The sequence below is a fragment of the Pongo pygmaeus genome, chromosome 5 (genome assembly GCF_028885625.2).
Source record: "Pongo pygmaeus isolate AG05252 chromosome 5, NHGRI_mPonPyg2-v2.0_pri, whole genome shotgun sequence".
In the NCBI taxonomy this organism is placed as follows: Eukaryota; Metazoa; Chordata; class Mammalia; order Primates; family Hominidae; genus Pongo; species Pongo pygmaeus.
Genome location: NC_072378.2, coordinates 161,105,954 through 161,125,274, shown reverse-complemented (window position 1 = coordinate 161,125,274; position 19,321 = coordinate 161,105,954). Strand labels below are relative to the sequence as shown.

At 39.8% G+C, this 19,321-nt stretch overlaps 1 protein-coding gene across 1 annotated transcript in view; it reads left to right on the top strand.

Moving 5' to 3' along the window:
• Window positions 1-19,321, top strand: part of LPA (lipoprotein(a)) — a 243,401-nt gene that overhangs the window by 199,676 nt on the left and 24,404 nt on the right. The window contains exon 60 of the mRNA XM_063666806.1: window positions 1,544-1,662. Coding sequence (XP_063522876.1) covers window positions 1,544-1,662 — 119 coding nt within the window. The remainder of the gene's footprint in view (window positions 1-1,543; window positions 1,663-19,321) is intronic.

The following is a 19,321-nucleotide window of genomic DNA, read 5'->3' as shown; positions in this document are numbered from 1 at the left end:
GTGCAGCTCTGCCCTGCTAGAGCAGAGCTGGCTCTGGAGCAAGGCGCTGGGAAGAGACTCTTCCACGCTGCTCATGTAAACTCCAGATTCGGTGTCAGTTTTCTGACACTGAAGACAATGATCTAAGTGCAGTCAAAGGCTTTGGGGAAAGCAGGAGAGAGTGCCTCAGTTCTTGCCTGTGCCATGCTTGCAAAGTTTTGCAAAATTCTAATGAGAGCTGGGCTTGCAACATTGGAAAATTGGATTATTTGTGAGAGCACTGAGACATCCCTGGGCATGTCCATCTGGGAAAATAGCGTTTCCTCTGGTACTTTAGCAGAGGTTCTGTTTCAATTTGGCAAAGGAAATTAAGCAGTTTTTCACAAAAGAAGAACGATAACTAGGAGAATTGTCCCTAGTATTTCTTCTCCCTAATCGTCAAGGAAGTGTCAATTAGAAAATGAATCAGGACAATTTCCACCTACTATGTTAGCTAATATTTTAAAAATTGAATATCACAAGGGTGAGGCGAAGTAATTGTTTTCCAGTGACATTTTACACTGTCACACCCCTTTAGAGAATAATTTGGCAATGTTACTGTGAGATAGAAATATGTCTATATAATTATGGGAACTAAGACTTCAGAAAGTAATAAGGAATAAGAATGAACTTTATGAACAAACATGTGGAAGGTTGGAAGCAAGAGTGGGGCCAACACGCATGAGGAGGAAGCATTTGGGCAGTGACTCCGCAGACCCAGACTCAAGCTGAGCTATACAACCTCCTTATGCCTCAGTTTCCTCAACTGAAGAACAGGAATGACAAAAGTGCCTGTTTCATAGGACTGTTGTGAGGATTAAGTGAGATATACCACATTACGAGCTTGTGCCTGGAAAGGCTGATTCTTAGTAAATGATGACTATTCTTTTTTATTGCAATAAAATTTATACAACATAGAGTTACTATTTTAACCATTTTGGCAGGTACCACTGAGTGGCATTCAGTACATTCACAATGATGTGCAACAGTCACCATATTTCCAGGACATTTTCCTCATCCCCAAAGGAAACCTCATGCCCATTAAGCAGTCACTCCCCATTAAAATATTAGTTATGAAGACTGTAGCATTTTTAAAAAAACTCATGATATAACATTGATTGAAAAAATCAGTATAGGAAATTGTGCATTATGATGTAAGTAGTAAAAGAAGTATATAAAAATCTGAAAAAAGTATATAAAAAGAACAGCAATTGTATTTCTCAGACTCTCTTTACATTGTAAAAATCATAGCTTCAAAAGAAAAGCAAAAAGTACACAAACAACAACCAACCCCAAAGCAGCATGAGAAAGCCCAGATTGTTGAATCCAGGTCTTGGGAACATAAAATCTTATATGACATTTGCACTTTAATGGGTCAGAGAGTCCAGTGGCATTGGGAGCTGCCTTGTGTTCTGTAGCCTCACGGACAGACAGGAGGTCCAGCTCCACTGCTCTGTTCTTCCGGAATTTCCTCATGAACAAGTTTCGGCCTCAGTAACCATTTCTTTCATCTTTTTAAACACAGATACCTTTGGGACTGGCCTTCTCAAGGAAGCCCAGCTCCTTGTGATTGAGAATGAAGTGTGCAATCACTATAAGTATCTTTGTGCTGAGCATTTGGCCGGAGGCACTGACAGTTGCCAGGTAAGAAAAGATCAAGAGATCAAAGTCTTGTGCTCTCCCGTCTCAGTCTCAGTCCCTTAGACGTCAGTCCCAAAGTGGCAAATTCAGGAAGGTTTTGTCAACGGAAGACCCCAGTCTAAGTGTTGCTCGGAAACTCCCCAGATGTGTCCCTGAATGCATATTTAGATCATCTAAGGAGACGTCTTGGGGCTTGAGTTCCAGATCCATAGCAAGGGAGCCGTAAGTGCCATAACTACCTCAGGCCACTCACCTTCCTGGTGTGTGCTGGTCACCAGTGACTAAAGTGGTGGCTTTTCCAGTAGAGAAGGAGGTAGAGGGTACATGACAGAGACAAATTACACACACTTAACAATGATGTCCAGGCTAGCCCAGTCTAAAGGGAACACCAAGTTAGGAAGCAATGCATGCAGGATTCACAAGGGATTATTTTTTTTTGCAGGAAAAAACTAAGTGGTGTGGTTTTGTTGAACAGACTTTGCTAAGTACTTAAGCACTGCAGATGCTTCAGTAATATGCTCATAAGTTCCTTTCTGATTTGAATTACTGGGAAAATGTACATATGGATAAGAGAAGGATGGCATCCCATATTAAAAGGTTGGCAGCTTAAAGCTCACATAATTTTTCCCTACCTCTGTTTAGGGGGACAGTGGAGGGCCTCTGGTTTGCTTCGAGAAGGACAAATACATTTTACAAGGAGTCACTTCTTGGGGTCTTGGCTGTGCACGCCCCAATAAGCCTGGTGTCTATGCTCGTGTTTCAAGGTTTGTCACTTGGATTGAGGGAGTGATGAGAAATAATTAATTGGACGGGAGACAGAGTGAAGCATCAACCTACTTAGAAGCTGAAACGTGGGTAGGGATTTAGCATGCTGGAAATAATAGACAGTAATCAAACGAAGACACTGTTCCCAGCTACCAGCTATGCCAAACCTCGGCATTTTTGGTATTTTTGTGTATAAGCTTTTAAGGTATGACTGACAAATTCTGTATTAAGGTGTCATAGGTATGCATTTGTTAAAAATAAACTCTGCACTTATTTTGATTTGAATTAATTTTGGTTTTGGTCTTCAACATTTTCATGCTCTGTTCATCTCATCTATTTTTATTTTTTAGACTTTACGTCCTGGGGTACATGTGCAGAGTGTGCAGGTTTGTTACATAGACGTACACGTGCCATGGTAGTTTGCTGCACCCATCAATGTCATCTAATTAGGTATTTCTTTTAGTTCTATCCCTCCCCTAGCCCTCCACCCCCTGACAGGCCCAGGTGTGTGATGTTGCCCTCCCTGTGTCCATGTGTTCTCATTGTTCAACTCACACTTATGAGTGAGAACATGCCATGTTTGTTTTTGTGTTCTTGTGTTAGTTTGCTGAGAATGATAGTTTCCAGCTTCATCCATGTCCCTGCAAAGTACATGAACTCATCCTTTTTTATGGCTGCATAGAATTCCATGGTGTATATGTGCCACATTTTATCCAGTCTAACATTGATGGGCAATTGGGTTGGTTCCAACTCTTTGCTATTGTGAATAGTGCCACAATAAACATACATGTGCATGTGTTTTCATAGCAGAATCAATTATAATCCTCTGGGTATATACCCAGTAATGGGATTGCAGGGTGAAATGGTATTTCTGGTGCTAGATCTTTGAGGAATCGCCACACTGTCTTCCACAACGGTTGAACTAATTTACACTCCCACCAACACTATCAAGGCATTCCTATTTCTGTACATCCTCTCCAGCATCTGTTGTTTCCTGACTTTTTAATGATCGCCATTCTAACTGGCATGAGATGGCATCTCATTGTGGTTTTGATTTGCATTTATCTAATGATCAGTGATGATGAGCTTTTCTCATATGTTTGTTGGCTGCATAAATGCCTTTTTTGGAGAAGCATCTGTTCATATCCTTTGCCCACTTTTTGATGGGGTTGTTTGTTTTTTTCTTGTAAATTTGTTTAAGTTCTTTGTAGATTCTGGATATTAGCCTTTTGTCAGATGGATAGATGGCAAAAATTTTATCCCATTATGTAGGTTGCCTGTTCACTCTGATGATAGTTTCTTTTGCTGTGCAGAAGCTCTTTGGTTTAATTAGATCTCATTTGTCTATTTTGGCTTTTGTTACCATTGCTTTTAGTGTTTTAGTCATGAAGCCTTCTCCCATGCTATGTCCTAAATGGTATTGCCTAAGTTTTCTTCCAGGGTTTTTATGGTTTTAGGTTTTACGTTTAAGTCTTTAATCCATCTTGAGTTAATTTTTGTACAAGTTGTAAGGACGGGGTCCAGTTTCCGTTTTCTGCATTTGGCTAGCCAGTTTTCCCAACACCATTTATTAAATAGGAAATCCTTTCCCCATTGCTTGTTTTTGTCAGATTTGTCAAAGATCAGATGGTTGTAGATGTGAGGTGTTATTTCTGAGGCCTCTGTTCTGTGCCATTGGTCTATATATCTATTTTGGTACCAGCACCATGCTGTTTTGATTACTGTAGCCTTGTAGTATAGTTTGAAGCCAGGTAGCATGATGCCTCCAGCTTTGTTCAGTTTGCTTAGGATTGTCTTGGCTATATGGGATCTTTTGTGGTTCCATATGAAATTTAAAGTAGTTTTTTCTAATTATGTGAAGAAAGTCAATGGTAGCTTGATGGGGATATCATTGAATCTATAAATTACTTTGGGCAGTATGACCATTTTCACTATATTGATTCTTCCTACCCATGAGCATGGAATGTTTTTCCATTTATTTGTTTCCTCTCTTATTTCTTTGAGCAGTGGTTTGTAGTTCTCCTTGAAGAAGTCCTTCACATCCCTTACAAGTTGTATTCCTAGGTATTTTATTCTCTTTCTAGCAATTGTGAATGGGAGTTCACTCTTGATTTGGCTCTCTATTTGTCTGTTATTGGTGTATAGGAATGCTTGTGATTTTTGCACATTGATTTTGTATCCTGGGATTTTGCTGAAGTTGATTATCAGCTTAAAGAAATTTTGGGCTGAGAAGTTGGGGTTTTCTAAATATACAATCATGACATCTGCAAACAGAGACCATTTGACTTCCTCTTTTCCTATGTGAATACGTTTTATTTTTTTCTCTTGTCTGATCGCCCTGGCCAGAACTTCCAATACTATGTTAAAAAGGAGTGGTTAGAGAGTGCATCCTTGTTTTGTGCTGGTTTTTAAAGGGAATGTTTCCAGCTTTTGCCCATTCAGTATGATATTGGCTGTGGGTTTGTCATAAATAGCTTTTATTATTTTGAGATATGTTACATCAATACCTAGTTTATTGAGAATTTTTAGCATGAAGGGTGTTGAATTTTGTCAACAGCCTTTTCTGCATCTATTGAGATAATCATGTGTTTTTTGTCACTGGTTCTGTTTATGTGATGGATTACGTTTATTTATTTTTGTATGTTGAACCAGCCTTGCATCCCAGGGATGAAGCCAACTTGATCATGGTGGATAAGCTTTTTGATGTGCTGCTGGATTCGGTTTGCCAGTATTTTATTGAGGATTTTCGCACTGATGTTCATCAGGGATATTGGCCTGAAATTTTCTTTTTTTGTTATGTCTCTGCCAGGTTTTCGTATCAGGATGATGCTGGCCTCATATAATGAGTTAGGGAGGAGTCCTTCTTTTTCTATTGCTTGGAATAGTTCCAGAAGGAATAGTACCAGCTTCTCTTTGTACCTCTGGCATAATTCGGCTGTGAATCCATCTGGTCCTGGACTTTTTTTGGTTGGTAGACTATTAATTACTGCCTCAATTTCAGAACTTGTTATTGGTCAATTCAGGGATCCAACTTCATCCTGGTTTAGACTTGGGAGAGTGTATGTGTCCAGGAATTTATCTATTTCTTCTAGGTTTTCTAGTTTATTTGCATAGAGGTGTTTATAGTATTCTCTGATGGTAGTTTGTATTTCTGTGGGATCAGTGGTGATATCCGCTTTATCATTTTTTATTGCATCTATTCAATTCTTCTCTCTTTTCTTCTTTATTAATCTGGCTAGCAATCTATCTATTTTCTTGATCTTTTCAAAAAACCAGCTCCTGGATTCATTTATTTTTTGAAGGGTTTTTCATGTCTCTGTGTCCTTCAGTTCTGCTCTGATCTTAGTTATTTCTTGTCTTCTGCTAGCTTTTGAATTTGTTTGCTCATGCTTCTCTAGTTCTTTTAATTGTGATGTTAGAGTGTCAATTTTAGATTTTTCCTGCTTTCTCTTGTGGACATTTAGTGCTATAAATTTCCCTCTAAACACTGCTTTAAATGTGTCCCAAAGATTCTGGTACATTCTGTCTTTGTTCTCATTGCTTTCAAAGAATATTTTTAGTTCCGCTTTAATTTCATTGTTTACCTGGTAGTCATTCAGGAGCAGGTTGTTCAGTTTCCATGTAGTTGTGCCATTTTGAGTGAATTTCTTAATCCTGAGTTCTAATTTGATTGCACTGTGTTCTGAGAGACTGTTTGTTATGATTTCCATTCTTTTCACATGCTGAAAAGTGTTTTATTTCCAATTTTGTGGTAAATTTTAGAATAAGCGCAATGTGGTGCTGAGAAGAATGTATATTCTGCTGATTTGGAGTGGAGAGTTCTGTAGATGTCTATTAGGTCTGCTTGGTCCAGAGCTGAGTTCAAGTCCTGAATATCTTTGTTAATTTTCTGTCTCGTTGATCTGTCTAATATTGACAGTAGGGTGTTAAAGTCTCCCACTATTATTGTGTGGGAGTCTAAGTCTTTTTGTAGGTCTCTAAGAACTTGCTTTATGAATCTGGGTGCTCTTATATTGGATGCATATATATTTAGGATAGGTAGTTATTCTTGTTGCATTGATCCCTTTTCCATTATGTAATGCCCTTGTCTCTTTTGATCTCTGTTGGCTTAAAGTCTATTCTATCAAGAGACTAGAATTGCAACCCCTGCTTTTTTTCTTTTTCTTTTTTGTGTTCCATTTGCTTGGTAAATATTCTTCCATCCCTTTATTTTGAGCCTATGTATGTCTTTGCACATGAGATAGGTCTCCTGAATACAGCACACCAATGGGTCTTGACTCTTTATTCAATTTGCCAGTCTGTGTCTTTTAATTGGGGGCATTTAGTCCATTTACATTTAAGGTTAATATTGTTATGTGTGAATTTGATCCTGTCATTATGATGCTAGCGGGTTATTTTGCCCATTAGTTGATGCAGTTTCTTCATAGTGTGGATGGCCCTTACAATTTGGTAGTTTTTGCAGTGGCTGGTACCAGTTGTTCCTTTCCATGTTTAGTGCTTCGTTCAGGAGCTCTTGTGAGGCAGGCCTGGTGGTGACAAAATCTTTCAGCATTTGCTTGTCTATTAAGGATTTTATTTTTCCTTTGCTTATGAAGCTTAGTTTCGCTGGGTATGAAATTCTGGGTTGAAAATTCTTTTCTTTTAGAATGTCGAATATTGGCCCCCACTCTCTTCGGGCTTGTTGGGTTTCTGCAGAGAGATCCACTCTTAGTCTGATTGGCTTCCCTTTCTGGGTAACCCGACCTTTCTCTCTGGCTGCCCTTATAAATTTTTCCTTCATTTCAACCTTGGTGAATCTGACGATTATGTGTCTTGAGGTGGCTCTTCTTGAGGAGTATCTTTGTGGTGTTCTCTATATTTCCTGAATTTGAATGTTGGTCTGTCATGCTAGGTTGGGGAAGCTCTCCTGGATAATATCCTGAAGAGTGTTTTCCAACTTGGTTCCATTCTCCCCATCACTTTCAGGTACATCAATCAAATGTAGATTTGGTCTTTTCACATAGTCCCATATTTCTTGGAGCCTTTGTTTATTCCTTTTCATTCTTTATCCTCTATTCTTGTCTTCTTGCTTTATTTCATTAAGTTGATCTTCAATCTCTGATATCCTTTCTTTTGCTTGATCAATTTGGCTATTGATACTTGTACATGCTTCACAAAGTTCTTATGCTGTGTTTTTCAGTCCCATCAGGTCATTTATGTTCTTCTCTAAACTGGTTATTCTACTTAGCAATTCATGTAACCTTTTTTCAAGGTTCTTAGCTTCTTTGCATTGGGTTAGAACATGCTGCTTTAGCTCGGAGGAGTTTGTTATTATACACCTCATATAATAGCCTGATATAACTATAAGATTTTTTTGTAAGCACCATGGTAACCACAAAGCAAAAACCTAAAGTAGATATAAAAAGATAAAAAGGAATCAAAGCATACCAGTAGAGAAAATCACTAACACAAATAAAGACAGGAAGAGTGGAATAAAGGAATGAAGGGTCTACAAAACAACCAGAAAGCAATTAACAAAATGGTGATAGCAGATCTTACCTATAAATAATTATCTTGAATGGAAATGGATTAAATTTTCCAATAAAAAGACATACAGTGGCCAAATAGATTAAAAAATAAGATCCAACTATATGATGCCTATAACACACTCACTTCACCTATAAGGACTCAAACAGACTGGAAGTAAAGGGATGGAAAAAATATTCTATGCAAATGGGAACCAGAGGATAGAAGGGGTAGTTATACAGATTGAGTATCACTAATACAAACATCTGAAATCTGAAATACTCCAAAATTAAAAAATGTTTAAGTGCCAACATGATGTTCAAAGGAAATGTTCTTTGGAGCATTTTGGATTTTTGCGTTTAGGGATGCAAAAACAGTAAATATATAATTTGTATTCATCCGTTCTCACACTGCTATAAAGAATACTACAAAGAGACTGAGTAATTATAAAGGAAAGATGTTTAATTAACTCAGAGTTCCACAGGCTTAATAGGAAGCATGGCTAGGAGGCCTCAGGAAACTTATAATCATGGCGGAAGATGAAGGCGAAGCAGGCACCTTCTTCACAAGGTGGCAGGATGGAGTGTGAGTGTGTGAAGGAGGAACCGTCAAACACTTATAAAACCATCAGATCTTGTAGGAACTCACTCACTCTCATGAGAACAGCATAGGGAAAACCGCCCCCATGATCCAATCCCCTCCCACTGGGCTCCTCCCTTGACACATGGGGATCATGAGGGTTACAATTCAACATGAGATTTGGGTGGGGACACAGCCAAACCATATCATAATGCAAACATTGCAAAAACAATTCAAAATTCAAAACACTTCTGGTTTCGGGCATTTTGGATAAGGGAAACTCAACATGAGGTAAAGCAGACTTTAAGTCAAAAACTGTAAAAAGAGACAAAGAAGAATATAATAATAAGGAGATCAGTTCATTACAAATATATAACAATTATAAATATATATTAATATATATACCCAAAATTGTAGTACCTACATATAGTAACTAAAACAAACATTAATAGATCTCACAGGAGAGCTACACTGTAATATAAGCATAGTAGCACACTTGAATAGCTCCACTTTCACTAACGGACAGATCATCCAGACAGAGAATCAATATGGAAACACGAGACCTAAACTACACTTTAGCCAAGTAGACCTAACAGAAATATACAGAACATTCCATCCAACAGTAGTAGAATACACATTATTCTCAAGTGCACAGGGAATATTCTCCAGAACAGATCATATGTTAGGTCACAAAACTAGTCAAAAAATGTAAGAAGACTGAAATCATATCAGGTTTTTTTTTTAGATCATAATCGTATGAAACTAGAAATCAATAATGGGGGAATATTGGAAAATCTATAAACAGATAGAAATTAATCAATATGCTCCTGAACAATCAATGAGTCAAAGAAAATATTAAAAGAGAAAATTTTAAAAACTCAAGACATGAGTTCATGTCCTTTGCAGGGACATGAATGAAGCTGGAAACCATCATTCTCAGCAAACTATCACAAGGACAGAAATCCAAACACCGCATGTTCTCACTCATAGGTGGGGATTGAACAATGAGAACACTTGGCCACAGGGCGGGGAACATCACACACCGGGGCCTGTCAGGGGGTGGGAAGCTGGGGAAGGGATAGCATTAGGAGAAATATCTAATGTAAATGACGAGTTGATGGGTGCAGCAAACCAACATGGCACATGTATACCTATGTAACAAACCTGCACGTTGTGACATGTACCCCAGAACTTGAAGTATAATAATAAAAAAGAAATATTTGTTTTTGATTTATATGCCAATCAGACAAAATGTGAAAGGCCCTACTGAAATTAAATATCACCATGAAAGAGAAATTCTGGATAATTTTTTCAAGTTTTAACAATGTAGCTTTAATTGGAGAAAGCTATCATTTGGAATGAGTTAATCTATCCTATCCTAAAATAAGTCACTTGCTTTAAAACGTAATAAATATGATTTTGAATAGAAAACAAAAACAACTCAAGACAAAGGAAAATGGACACACTAACATACCAATAACTTATAGTATGCAGCAAAAGTGGTTTTAAGAGGGAAGGTTTTTTTTTCAGTTTATATTTTTATTTTTATTTTTATTTTTTTATTTTATTATTATTATACTTTAAGTTTTAGGGTACATGTGCACAATGTGCAGGTTAGTTACATATGTATACATGTGCCATGCTGGTGTGCTGCACCCATTAACTCGTCATTTAGCATTAGGTATATCTCCTAAAGCTATCCCTCCCCCCTCCCCAAACAATAGGAAAAAGTCATTAAAAAGAGGGAAGCTTTTACCAATAAACACTTACATTAAAAAAGAAGACAGATCTCAAATAAGCAACCTAAGATTACACCTCAACAAACTAGACAAAGAACTAACCCAAAAGTTAGAAGGAAAGAAATAATAAAGATCACATCAGAAATAGTAGAGACTAGAAAACTGATAACAAAAAGAAATAAAACTACTAATTGGTTTTCAATAAAATAACAAAATTGACCAACTTTTCGCTAGATTAAGAAAAACAGAGAATACTCAAATAAAAGCAGAAAGAGGAGACATTACAATAGATACTACAGAAGTACAAACGATCATAAGAGACTACTATGAACAATTATATGCCAACAAATTGGATAACTTAGAAGAATGAATTCCTAGAGAAAAACCCTACGAAGACTGACTCAGAAAGAAATAGAAAATCTGAACAGACCAATAATGTGTACATGATTGCATCAGTAATAACAAGTCTCCCATCAATGAAAAAGCCAGGACCTATGGCTTCACTGCTGAAGCATACCAAACATTACAAAGACTAATATGAACCCGCCTCAAACTCTTCTTAAAAACTAAAAAAAAAGCAATGCTTTCACATTCATTTTATGAGGATAGCATTACACTGATACTAAACACAGAAAATAATACTCTAATAAAAGAACATTACAGGCAATATCCCTGATAAACATATGTGCAAAAATCCGCAACAAAATACTAGAAAACTGAATCCAGTAGCACTTTAAAAAGATCATTCACCATGATCAAGTGTGATTTGTTTCACGAATGCAAGAATAGTTCAACTTACACAAATAAATAAATGAAAGGATGGATGATAAAAATGTGTATCTATCTTTATATATGTGTTTTATACACACACACACAGGAATATTATTCAGCCTTAATAAAGAAGAAAATCCTGCCTTTGCATCAACCTGGAGGACATTATAATAAGTGAAATAAGCCAGACACAGAAAAGCAAATACTGTGTGATCTCGCTTACATGTGGAATCTAAGCAAGTCGAGTTCTTACAAATAGAGAGTAGCTTAGTGATTGCCAGAGCCGTGGAAGGGGGAAAGGGAGAGATGTTGGTCAAAGGATACAAACGTATAGTTTTGCAAGATAAATAGGTTCTGGAGATCTAATGTACAGAATGGTGACTAGAGTTAATAATACTGTATTGCATACTTGAAATTTGCTAAGAGAGTTGATCTTAAGTGTTCTCACCATATACACAAAAGTATTATGTGAGGTGGTGAATATTTTAATTAGCTTATGATAATAATTTCACAATGTACATATATTAAGGCATTACATTGTACATCTTAAATATATATAATTTTTATTTGTCAAGTGTACCTCAATAAAACTGGAAAAAATCATTGAAAAGTAATGAAAAAAATTGAAAGCTATTATGTGTCAAAGGACATTATCAAGAAAGTGAAAAGCAACCTATTGATGAAGCAAACCTATTGACAAAGGCCTGGTGTCCAGAATACATTAATATCTCTAGGCTGGGAGCAGTGGCTCACACCTGTAATCCCAGCACTTCGGGAGGCCAAGGTGGGAGGATCACTTGAGCCTGGGAGTTCGACACTGCAGTGAGCTATGATTGGGCCACTGCCCTCCAGGCTGCGTGACAGAGTGAGACTGCCATCTCTTAACTCACTTCTTATTTAGAAAAAGAAAATGTGTAGCTTGCTGCCCGCATAGTATTCTTGGGGCAAATGGGAAATGGGTTAAAAAAAAAAAAAAGAACTCTTACAACTCAACAATAAAAAGAAAAACAAGAACGTGAATAGACATTTTTCCAAAAAAGATATACAAATAGGCAATAAGTACATGAAATGATGGTCAACATCATTAGTCATTAAGAAAATGCCAATAAAATCACAATGAAATAAGACTTCATATCCATTAAAATGTCTATAATTTAAAAAATGGAAAATAACAAGCAGTGGTGAGGATGTGGAGAAATTAGAATCCTGTGTATTGCTGGTGGGAATGTACAGGGAAAATGGTTTGGCCACTGTGGAAAACAATTTGACAGTTCCTTAAAATGCTAAACATAGAATTACCATGTAATCTAACAATTTTACTCTTAAGTATATATATAAAAGAATTGAAAACAAGTGCCCAAACAGATACCTTGCATGAGAATGTTCATAGCAGCACTGTTACAACAGCCACAACCCAAATGTCAATCAATAGATGAGGGGATAATCAAATGGTGGTTTATACAGTCACAAAAAGGAATGAAGTACTGGTATCTGCTACACGGCTGAAACTTGAAAGCAAGGGCTGGGATGAGGTCATGGAAAGTACCAGCTTACTGGGTACTGCATTGTGCTTTGGGGTCATGAAAATGTTTTGGAACTGGATAGAGGTGGTGGTTGCCAATGTGAACGTACTAAATACAACACATTGTTCACTACAAGACTGTTACTTTTCTTATGAGAATTTCACCTCAATTAAAAAATACCTTCCATGTATCCTTTCTAAGGATGATACTAGAATATTTGCTTTGGCAAAATGAGGAAGTAACTTTTTTTAAAAAGGAAGATGTGGGATCCATGAAACGGGATCAAATATCAGAGAGGAAAGGGTGTCTTCTGGATGACAGTCCATGGAGATCCCACAACTGCACAGCAGGCCGGCTGTGCACCCAGGCCACACCAGAGCAGGGCTGGTGGTTCCCGAGGAGCTCTCCGGAAGAAAAACGCTAGACGGCCTGATTGGTTTGGGGGCATATTGAAAAGGTATATAACTAAGAATTTGGAGTGGAATTAGGAAACAGACATAAAAGCTTACAGAAAAGAAAATAATCAATTCTAGGGAGAAATATAAAAGGATACTACATGCCTCAGTTACATAAACACTGAATATTTACTTAACCAAAATTACAATATAATCACATAATTATTTTAGGTACATATGGCAAAAGGATGTGTGGGTGTATGTAGTATGTAAGGTGTGTGAAGTGTGTGTGTGTGGTATGTGGATGGTATGTGTATGCTGTGTGTGTGATGTGTGTGAGGTGTCTGTGTGGTGTGTGTGGTGTTTATGGTGTGTATGTGTGTTGTATGTGTGTGGTGTGTGTGAGAAGTGCGTATACGTGGTGTGTTGTGTGTATGGTGTGTCTGTGAGAGTGTGTGTGTGAGTCTGTGGTGTGTTGTGTATGTGGTATGTGTGCACATAGTATATATATGGGTTGTTGGTGTATGTGGTGCATGTGCTGCATATGGTGTGTGTGGTGTGTATACTGTACATGTGGTATGTGTATAGAAAATGTGTGTGTGTACTGGTGTGTGGTGTGTATGGCGTGTCTGTGAGAGGGTGTGTTGTGAGTGTCTCTGAGGTGTGTGGTGTATGTGTGCATAGTGTATGTATGGGGGGTGTGTGTGTATGCGGTGTGTATGGTGTGTGTGGTGTATGTAAAGTCTGTGTTGTGTGGTGTGTGTGGTGTTTATGGTGTGAGTGTATGTGTGTTGTGTGTAGTGTGTTGTGTGGTATGAGTGTGTGCATGGTATGTGTGGTGTGTGGGTACATGGTATGTGGTGTGTATGGTGTATCTGTGGGTGTGTGGTGTGTGTGAGGTGTGTGGTTTATGTGGGATGTGTGTGCATAGTATATTTATGGGGGAGTGTGTGTTTATGTGGTGCATATGCTGTGTGTGGGGTGTGGTATGATGTTGATGGTACATTAAAAAGAGTTAAATCCTAATATTCCCAGGTGGGAAGTCCACAGGTGTATTAGTCCATTCTCGCATTGCTATAAAGAAATATCTGAAACTGGGTAATTTACAAAGAAAAGAGGTTTAATTGGCTCACGGTTCTGCAAGGCTACACAGGAAGCATAGCGGCTTCTACTTCTGGGAGGCCTCAGGAAGCTTGCAATCATGATGGAAGACAAAGGGGGAGTAAGACTTCTCATATGGCAGGAGCAGGAGCAAGGGTGGGGAGGTGCCACACACACTTAAACAACCAGATCTCCTGAGAACTCACTATCAGGAGAACAGCACCAGGAGATGGTGCTAAACCATTCATGAGTTACTGCCCTATGAGCCAATCACCTCCCATCAGACCCTGCCTCCACACTAAGGATTACAATTTGACTTGAAATTTGGGCATGAACACAGATTGAAACCATATCAATAGGTAATGACTAAAACTGAAAAAAGAAGTACCACGGTCAGAAAGTTATTTAGAGAGCTGAAGGTAAATGCCAATAGGATCAGTTTAAAGAATTGGAGGTGGCCAGGTGCGGTGGCTCAGGCCTGTAATCCCAGCACTTTGGGAGGCCGAGGTGGGTGGATTGCCCTGAGGTCAGGAGTTTGAGACCAGCCTGGCCAACATGGTGAAACCCAGTCTCTACTAAAAATACAAAAATTAGCCAGGCCTGGTGGTGGACGCCCGTAGTCCCAGCTACTCAGGAGGCTGAGGCAGGAGAATCACTTGAACCGGGGAGGCGAAGGTTGCAGTGAACCGAGATCGTGCCACTGCACTCCAGCCTGGGTGACAGAGCAAAACTCCATCTCAAAAATAAATAAAATAAATAATTGGAAGTGTTTGCCTCTGGAGAGAAGGAAACACAGTAATTCTGTAAAAACAGAACTTTTTATTTTTATTATTTTTTTGAGATAGAGTCTCCTTCTGTCACCCAGGCTGGAGTGCAGTGGTGCAATCTTGGCTCACTGCAACCTCTGCCTCTTGGGTTCAAGCAATTCCCGTGCCTCAGCCTCCCAACTAGCTGGGATTATAGATATGGGCTACTATATCCAGCTAATTTTTTTTTATTTTTATTAGAGATGAAGTTTCACCATGTTGGCCAATCTGGTCTCAAGCTTCTGGACTCATATGATCCTCCTGCCTTCCAAATTGCTATGATTACAGGTGTGAGCCACCATCCCTGGACAGAACTTTTTGACTCTTTAAACTATGGGCATATATAAAGGTGATTTAAAAAAACTAAGTAAAATAATTTTAAAATGTTCCAAAACAGATTGGATGGGTACACACTTCATCATGAGTGGTTGAGGGAGACTGGGTTAGAGATGAGGAAATTCCAGGGACTGGGGAAAAGTTAAAATGACAAAATGTTCACAATTGTTAACTGCAGGTTGTGGGAAAGTTGGTAAGTTGCTACAGTGTTTGTTCCCTCTGTAGGTTTGCATATATTTAACATTTCTTAAATTAGTATAATAATGAACTGTGTAATCAGCTGTACAGTTGAGGGTGTGGAGCTTGCACAGGACAGCTGAGCTACTGGTTTAAAATAAATGACATTTTAAAAAATGGCTATTTGTAGAATTAACAGATATAAGACACTCTGATCAAGGGATGATAAGAAAGGACTCCAGGGCTCTGTCTCAGCTCTCTTGGCAACATCTGGAGGACGTGGGCCTCTTCAAGGTCTCACACTTTCAGGAGGTGTTGATGAAGGATATGGACAGATCTGAAGCTCTGGGCACTGCATGGTCTGAGAAGAGAAGCTCTGGGAACGCAGGAGCTGAGTGCAGATGTAGGAGGGCTGTCACCCAGCAGAGGGGTGGGTGACAACTGGCCTAGCAAGTGACCCTTATCATGGCTACATTTGTTGATCACTTTCTTTGTATGAGGCACTGCTGTGATTGCATTAAATTTCCACTTACCTAAATCCAACGTTGTGCACTTGTGAATTTCTACTCTTGTAAGAAACACAACAGCGACAACCTCAAACTAGTAATCTAGTCAAAAGAGCAATTCCCAAGGCATGACATTCAGATTATCAGCACTCACAGAGACTACAGTGATTGCTGATAACGCCAACTTAATACCTGGCCAACAGCATGGATCCTGACCTCCACTTTTCTTGTGTGTTTACAGAACCACAAAAAAGTGCAGTGTTTTCATTTTTGTTGGATGTTTCACAGGTCTATATAACCCACTTTTAAAGTAAAAAAGGGTCTTGGTGATGAATAAAAGTATAAATTCAATATACCATATACCTTTGTCATATGAATATATATACACTTTTACATACCCTTGCATATGGATCATATGGATCAAATTACTAGATGAAACAGAATTTTTAAAAAATGAAATATTTTCTGGTTATCAAGCATATCAGCTACCTTTAAAATATTAATTTTACTGTATTTATATTAACTATTGAAGCTTAAACTTCAGAATAGTGGAGGATAAAAGTAAAATATAGCAAAAAGATTTCTCCTTTATTACTTCTTTAAATCAAAGACATTTAAAGAGAAAATAGGAGTATCTTCCCCACTCCACATAACTTATGAAGTAAGCAGCTAATTGATCATATCATAAAGACGCACCAAATAAAATCTGTGTGGCTCAACATATTAGGAGCACTGCTTCTGTGAAAGCAGTTAAAGTAAACGCCCATATTGGTCATGCATTGATACACATACTTATTTTCCTAAGTGAATTCTCCACAATTCTGAAAATCGGTGAAAAGATCATCTCATGTTAGTTCCACACATAACCAAGCACCACGTGACTGTCCATGTTTCAAGGCATACACATCCCATTTCACCGGGATCAAAGTGCCCAATGGGAAGCAACTTCTTGCCTTTTAAACCAGATTCAGTAAACAAAAATTATTTTGCATAGCTGACACAGGAGCACATCGATTGCATGAAAAAGGTCAGTCTGTGGAAGGAAGCTTACAACGTCAAATTGAGAGGTGACAAAGTGCTAGCAGCCCTCGCTCACTCTCGGCGCCTCCTCGGCCTTGGCGTCCACTCTGGCCATGCTTGAGGAGCCCTTCAGCCCACCACTGCGCTGTGGCGGCCCCTCTGTGGGCTGGCCAAGGCGGAAGCCGGCTGCCTCCTCTGCTTGCGGGGAGGTGTGGAGGGAGAGGCGCGGGCGGGAGCCCGGGCTGCGCGCGGCGCTCGCGGGCCAGCGCGAGTTCCGGGTTTGCGCGGGCTCAGCGGGCCTCGCACTCGAAGCAGCCAACAGGCGCCGCAGGCTCCGGGCAGTGAGGGGCTTAGCACCCCGGCCAGCAGCTGTGGAGGGTGCGCCGGGTCTCCCGAGCACTGCCGGCCCGCCCGCCTGCACCGCGCTCGAATTCTCGCTGGGCCTCAGCCGCCTCCCCGCGGGGCTAGGGCTCGGAACCTGAAGCCCGCCATGCCCGAGTCCCCCTCCCCCCGCATCCCCTCCCGGTGCCCGCCTCGTGCCGCTGTCGCATGTCCATTGCCGACGCGCCTCGCGCGGTCCGGAAGCATCAGTGTCCTCCGGGAGGCCTGGGGCCCGCTGCGGCCCCCACCCTGGCGACCCTGGATTGCTCTCCTCACTATCAGCCTCACGCCCCACTTCTTCCACCCCAAATTTTGCGGCCTCAGAAGGACACGAACTGTCTGCGGCTGAAGTCGCTTGGGACAAAACCCGCCACAGGCTTTTGGGATCTGAGCACTCCCTCCCACGGGAGGCGAGGGCAAAATGTGGGGTCTGCTGCCTCCTGCCGGCCTGGCTGACGTTTGCTTCTGTTTCCACGCTGCCCAGCAATGTTCCAGGTGGAGCTTGTGGAAGGTAAGACTGAGAATAAATGCTGTTTGCAAATTCCAGAAAAGAAAAAAAGTTGCTCTTCTCTTTAGCAATAGGTTTTCCCCACCCAGCCAGAACTTCTGTAGGTTGTATTTAACTCTTAAGTGCGTCAGAGCTATTTGCTGCCGTCGCTGGCATTACCCTAGGCAGGGAAGTTTCAGGACAATGTCTCTGAAAACTTCAGGCTCTTGGATGAAGCAACCTTTCCACATTAAGTATGTAGCATAATCTACCAGGTCTCCTACGACTTACCATTCATGCAAAAGGAGCAAGTTTCTGCAAAACAGGGCTTTCAAAGAGCCTTTTTCACGAGAAGAAAATGTTGGAAGAGCTGATTTGTAGCGTATTTGTTGTTTTTACATCTAAAACTAATCGCATTAAAGGTAGTTATGGGTATGAATGATAAATAATGAAAAGGATCAAGATAGGAATGTTTCATTCAGTTTAACCTGGCCCATGCAGTGCACTTCAGGCCCTAGACTCTGGTTTGAACTCTGCCATTTCTGCCATTCCTTGGCTTTGTTTGCTTCATTGCTTGAACTTTCAGACTGATTAGAGTTCTGTGAATACAGTAGGCGCTCAATAAATCCTTATTCTGGGTAGTGCCATTGATGCCTGTGGCAGTGACTGCAGACTGAAAGGCTCCTGCAGCAACGAGGCGTGGAGTTGGAGGGCCTGGTTCTGGCATCCAACCCTGCTCCATCTGCCGCACTAGCTGTGTGACTTTGGGGGAAGTTATGAACCTCTGCTGAACTCTCTATGGGTAAAATAAGAGTGGTAGTAATAGCATCTCCCTCATAGGGTTGGAGTGAGGAGTAAGTGAACTAACCTGTGTAAAGGACCTCGTGGTGCCTCATATACGTGTAAACTATTCATCGGACAGGGGGCTAGTATTCAGAATATACAAGGAACTCGAACATCTCAACAGCAAAAAACCAACCCAATTTAAAAAAAAGGGCAAATGATCTGAACAGACATTTCTTGAAAGAAGACATACAAATGGCTAACAAATGTATGAAAATGTGCTCAACATCACTAATCAGGAAAATGCAAATCTAAACCACAATGAGCTATTGTCTCACCCCAGTTAGTATGGCTATTATCAAAAAGACAAAAAACAAAAAATGCTGGTGAGGATGCAGGAAAAAAAGGGAATTTTAAAAACAGTTGGTGGGAATTTAAACTAGTACGATTGCCCTGAAGAACAGTATGGAGGTTCCTCAAAAAAGTACAGACAGAAGTACCATATAATCCAGCAATCTCACTACTGGGCATTTATCCAAAGCAGTGGAAATCATTAAATGTCAAAGAGACCTCTGCACCCTCAGGTTTACTGCAGCACTATTCATAATAACCAAGACATGGAATCAATCTAGTTGTCTGACTACACATGAATGGATAAAGAAAATGTGGTATATACATACCATAAAATACTATTCAACCGTTAAAAAAATGAGATCCTATCTTTTGCAGCAACATGGATGAAACTAAAGGAAGGCTTGTTAAGTAAGCCAGGAACAGAAAGGTAAACA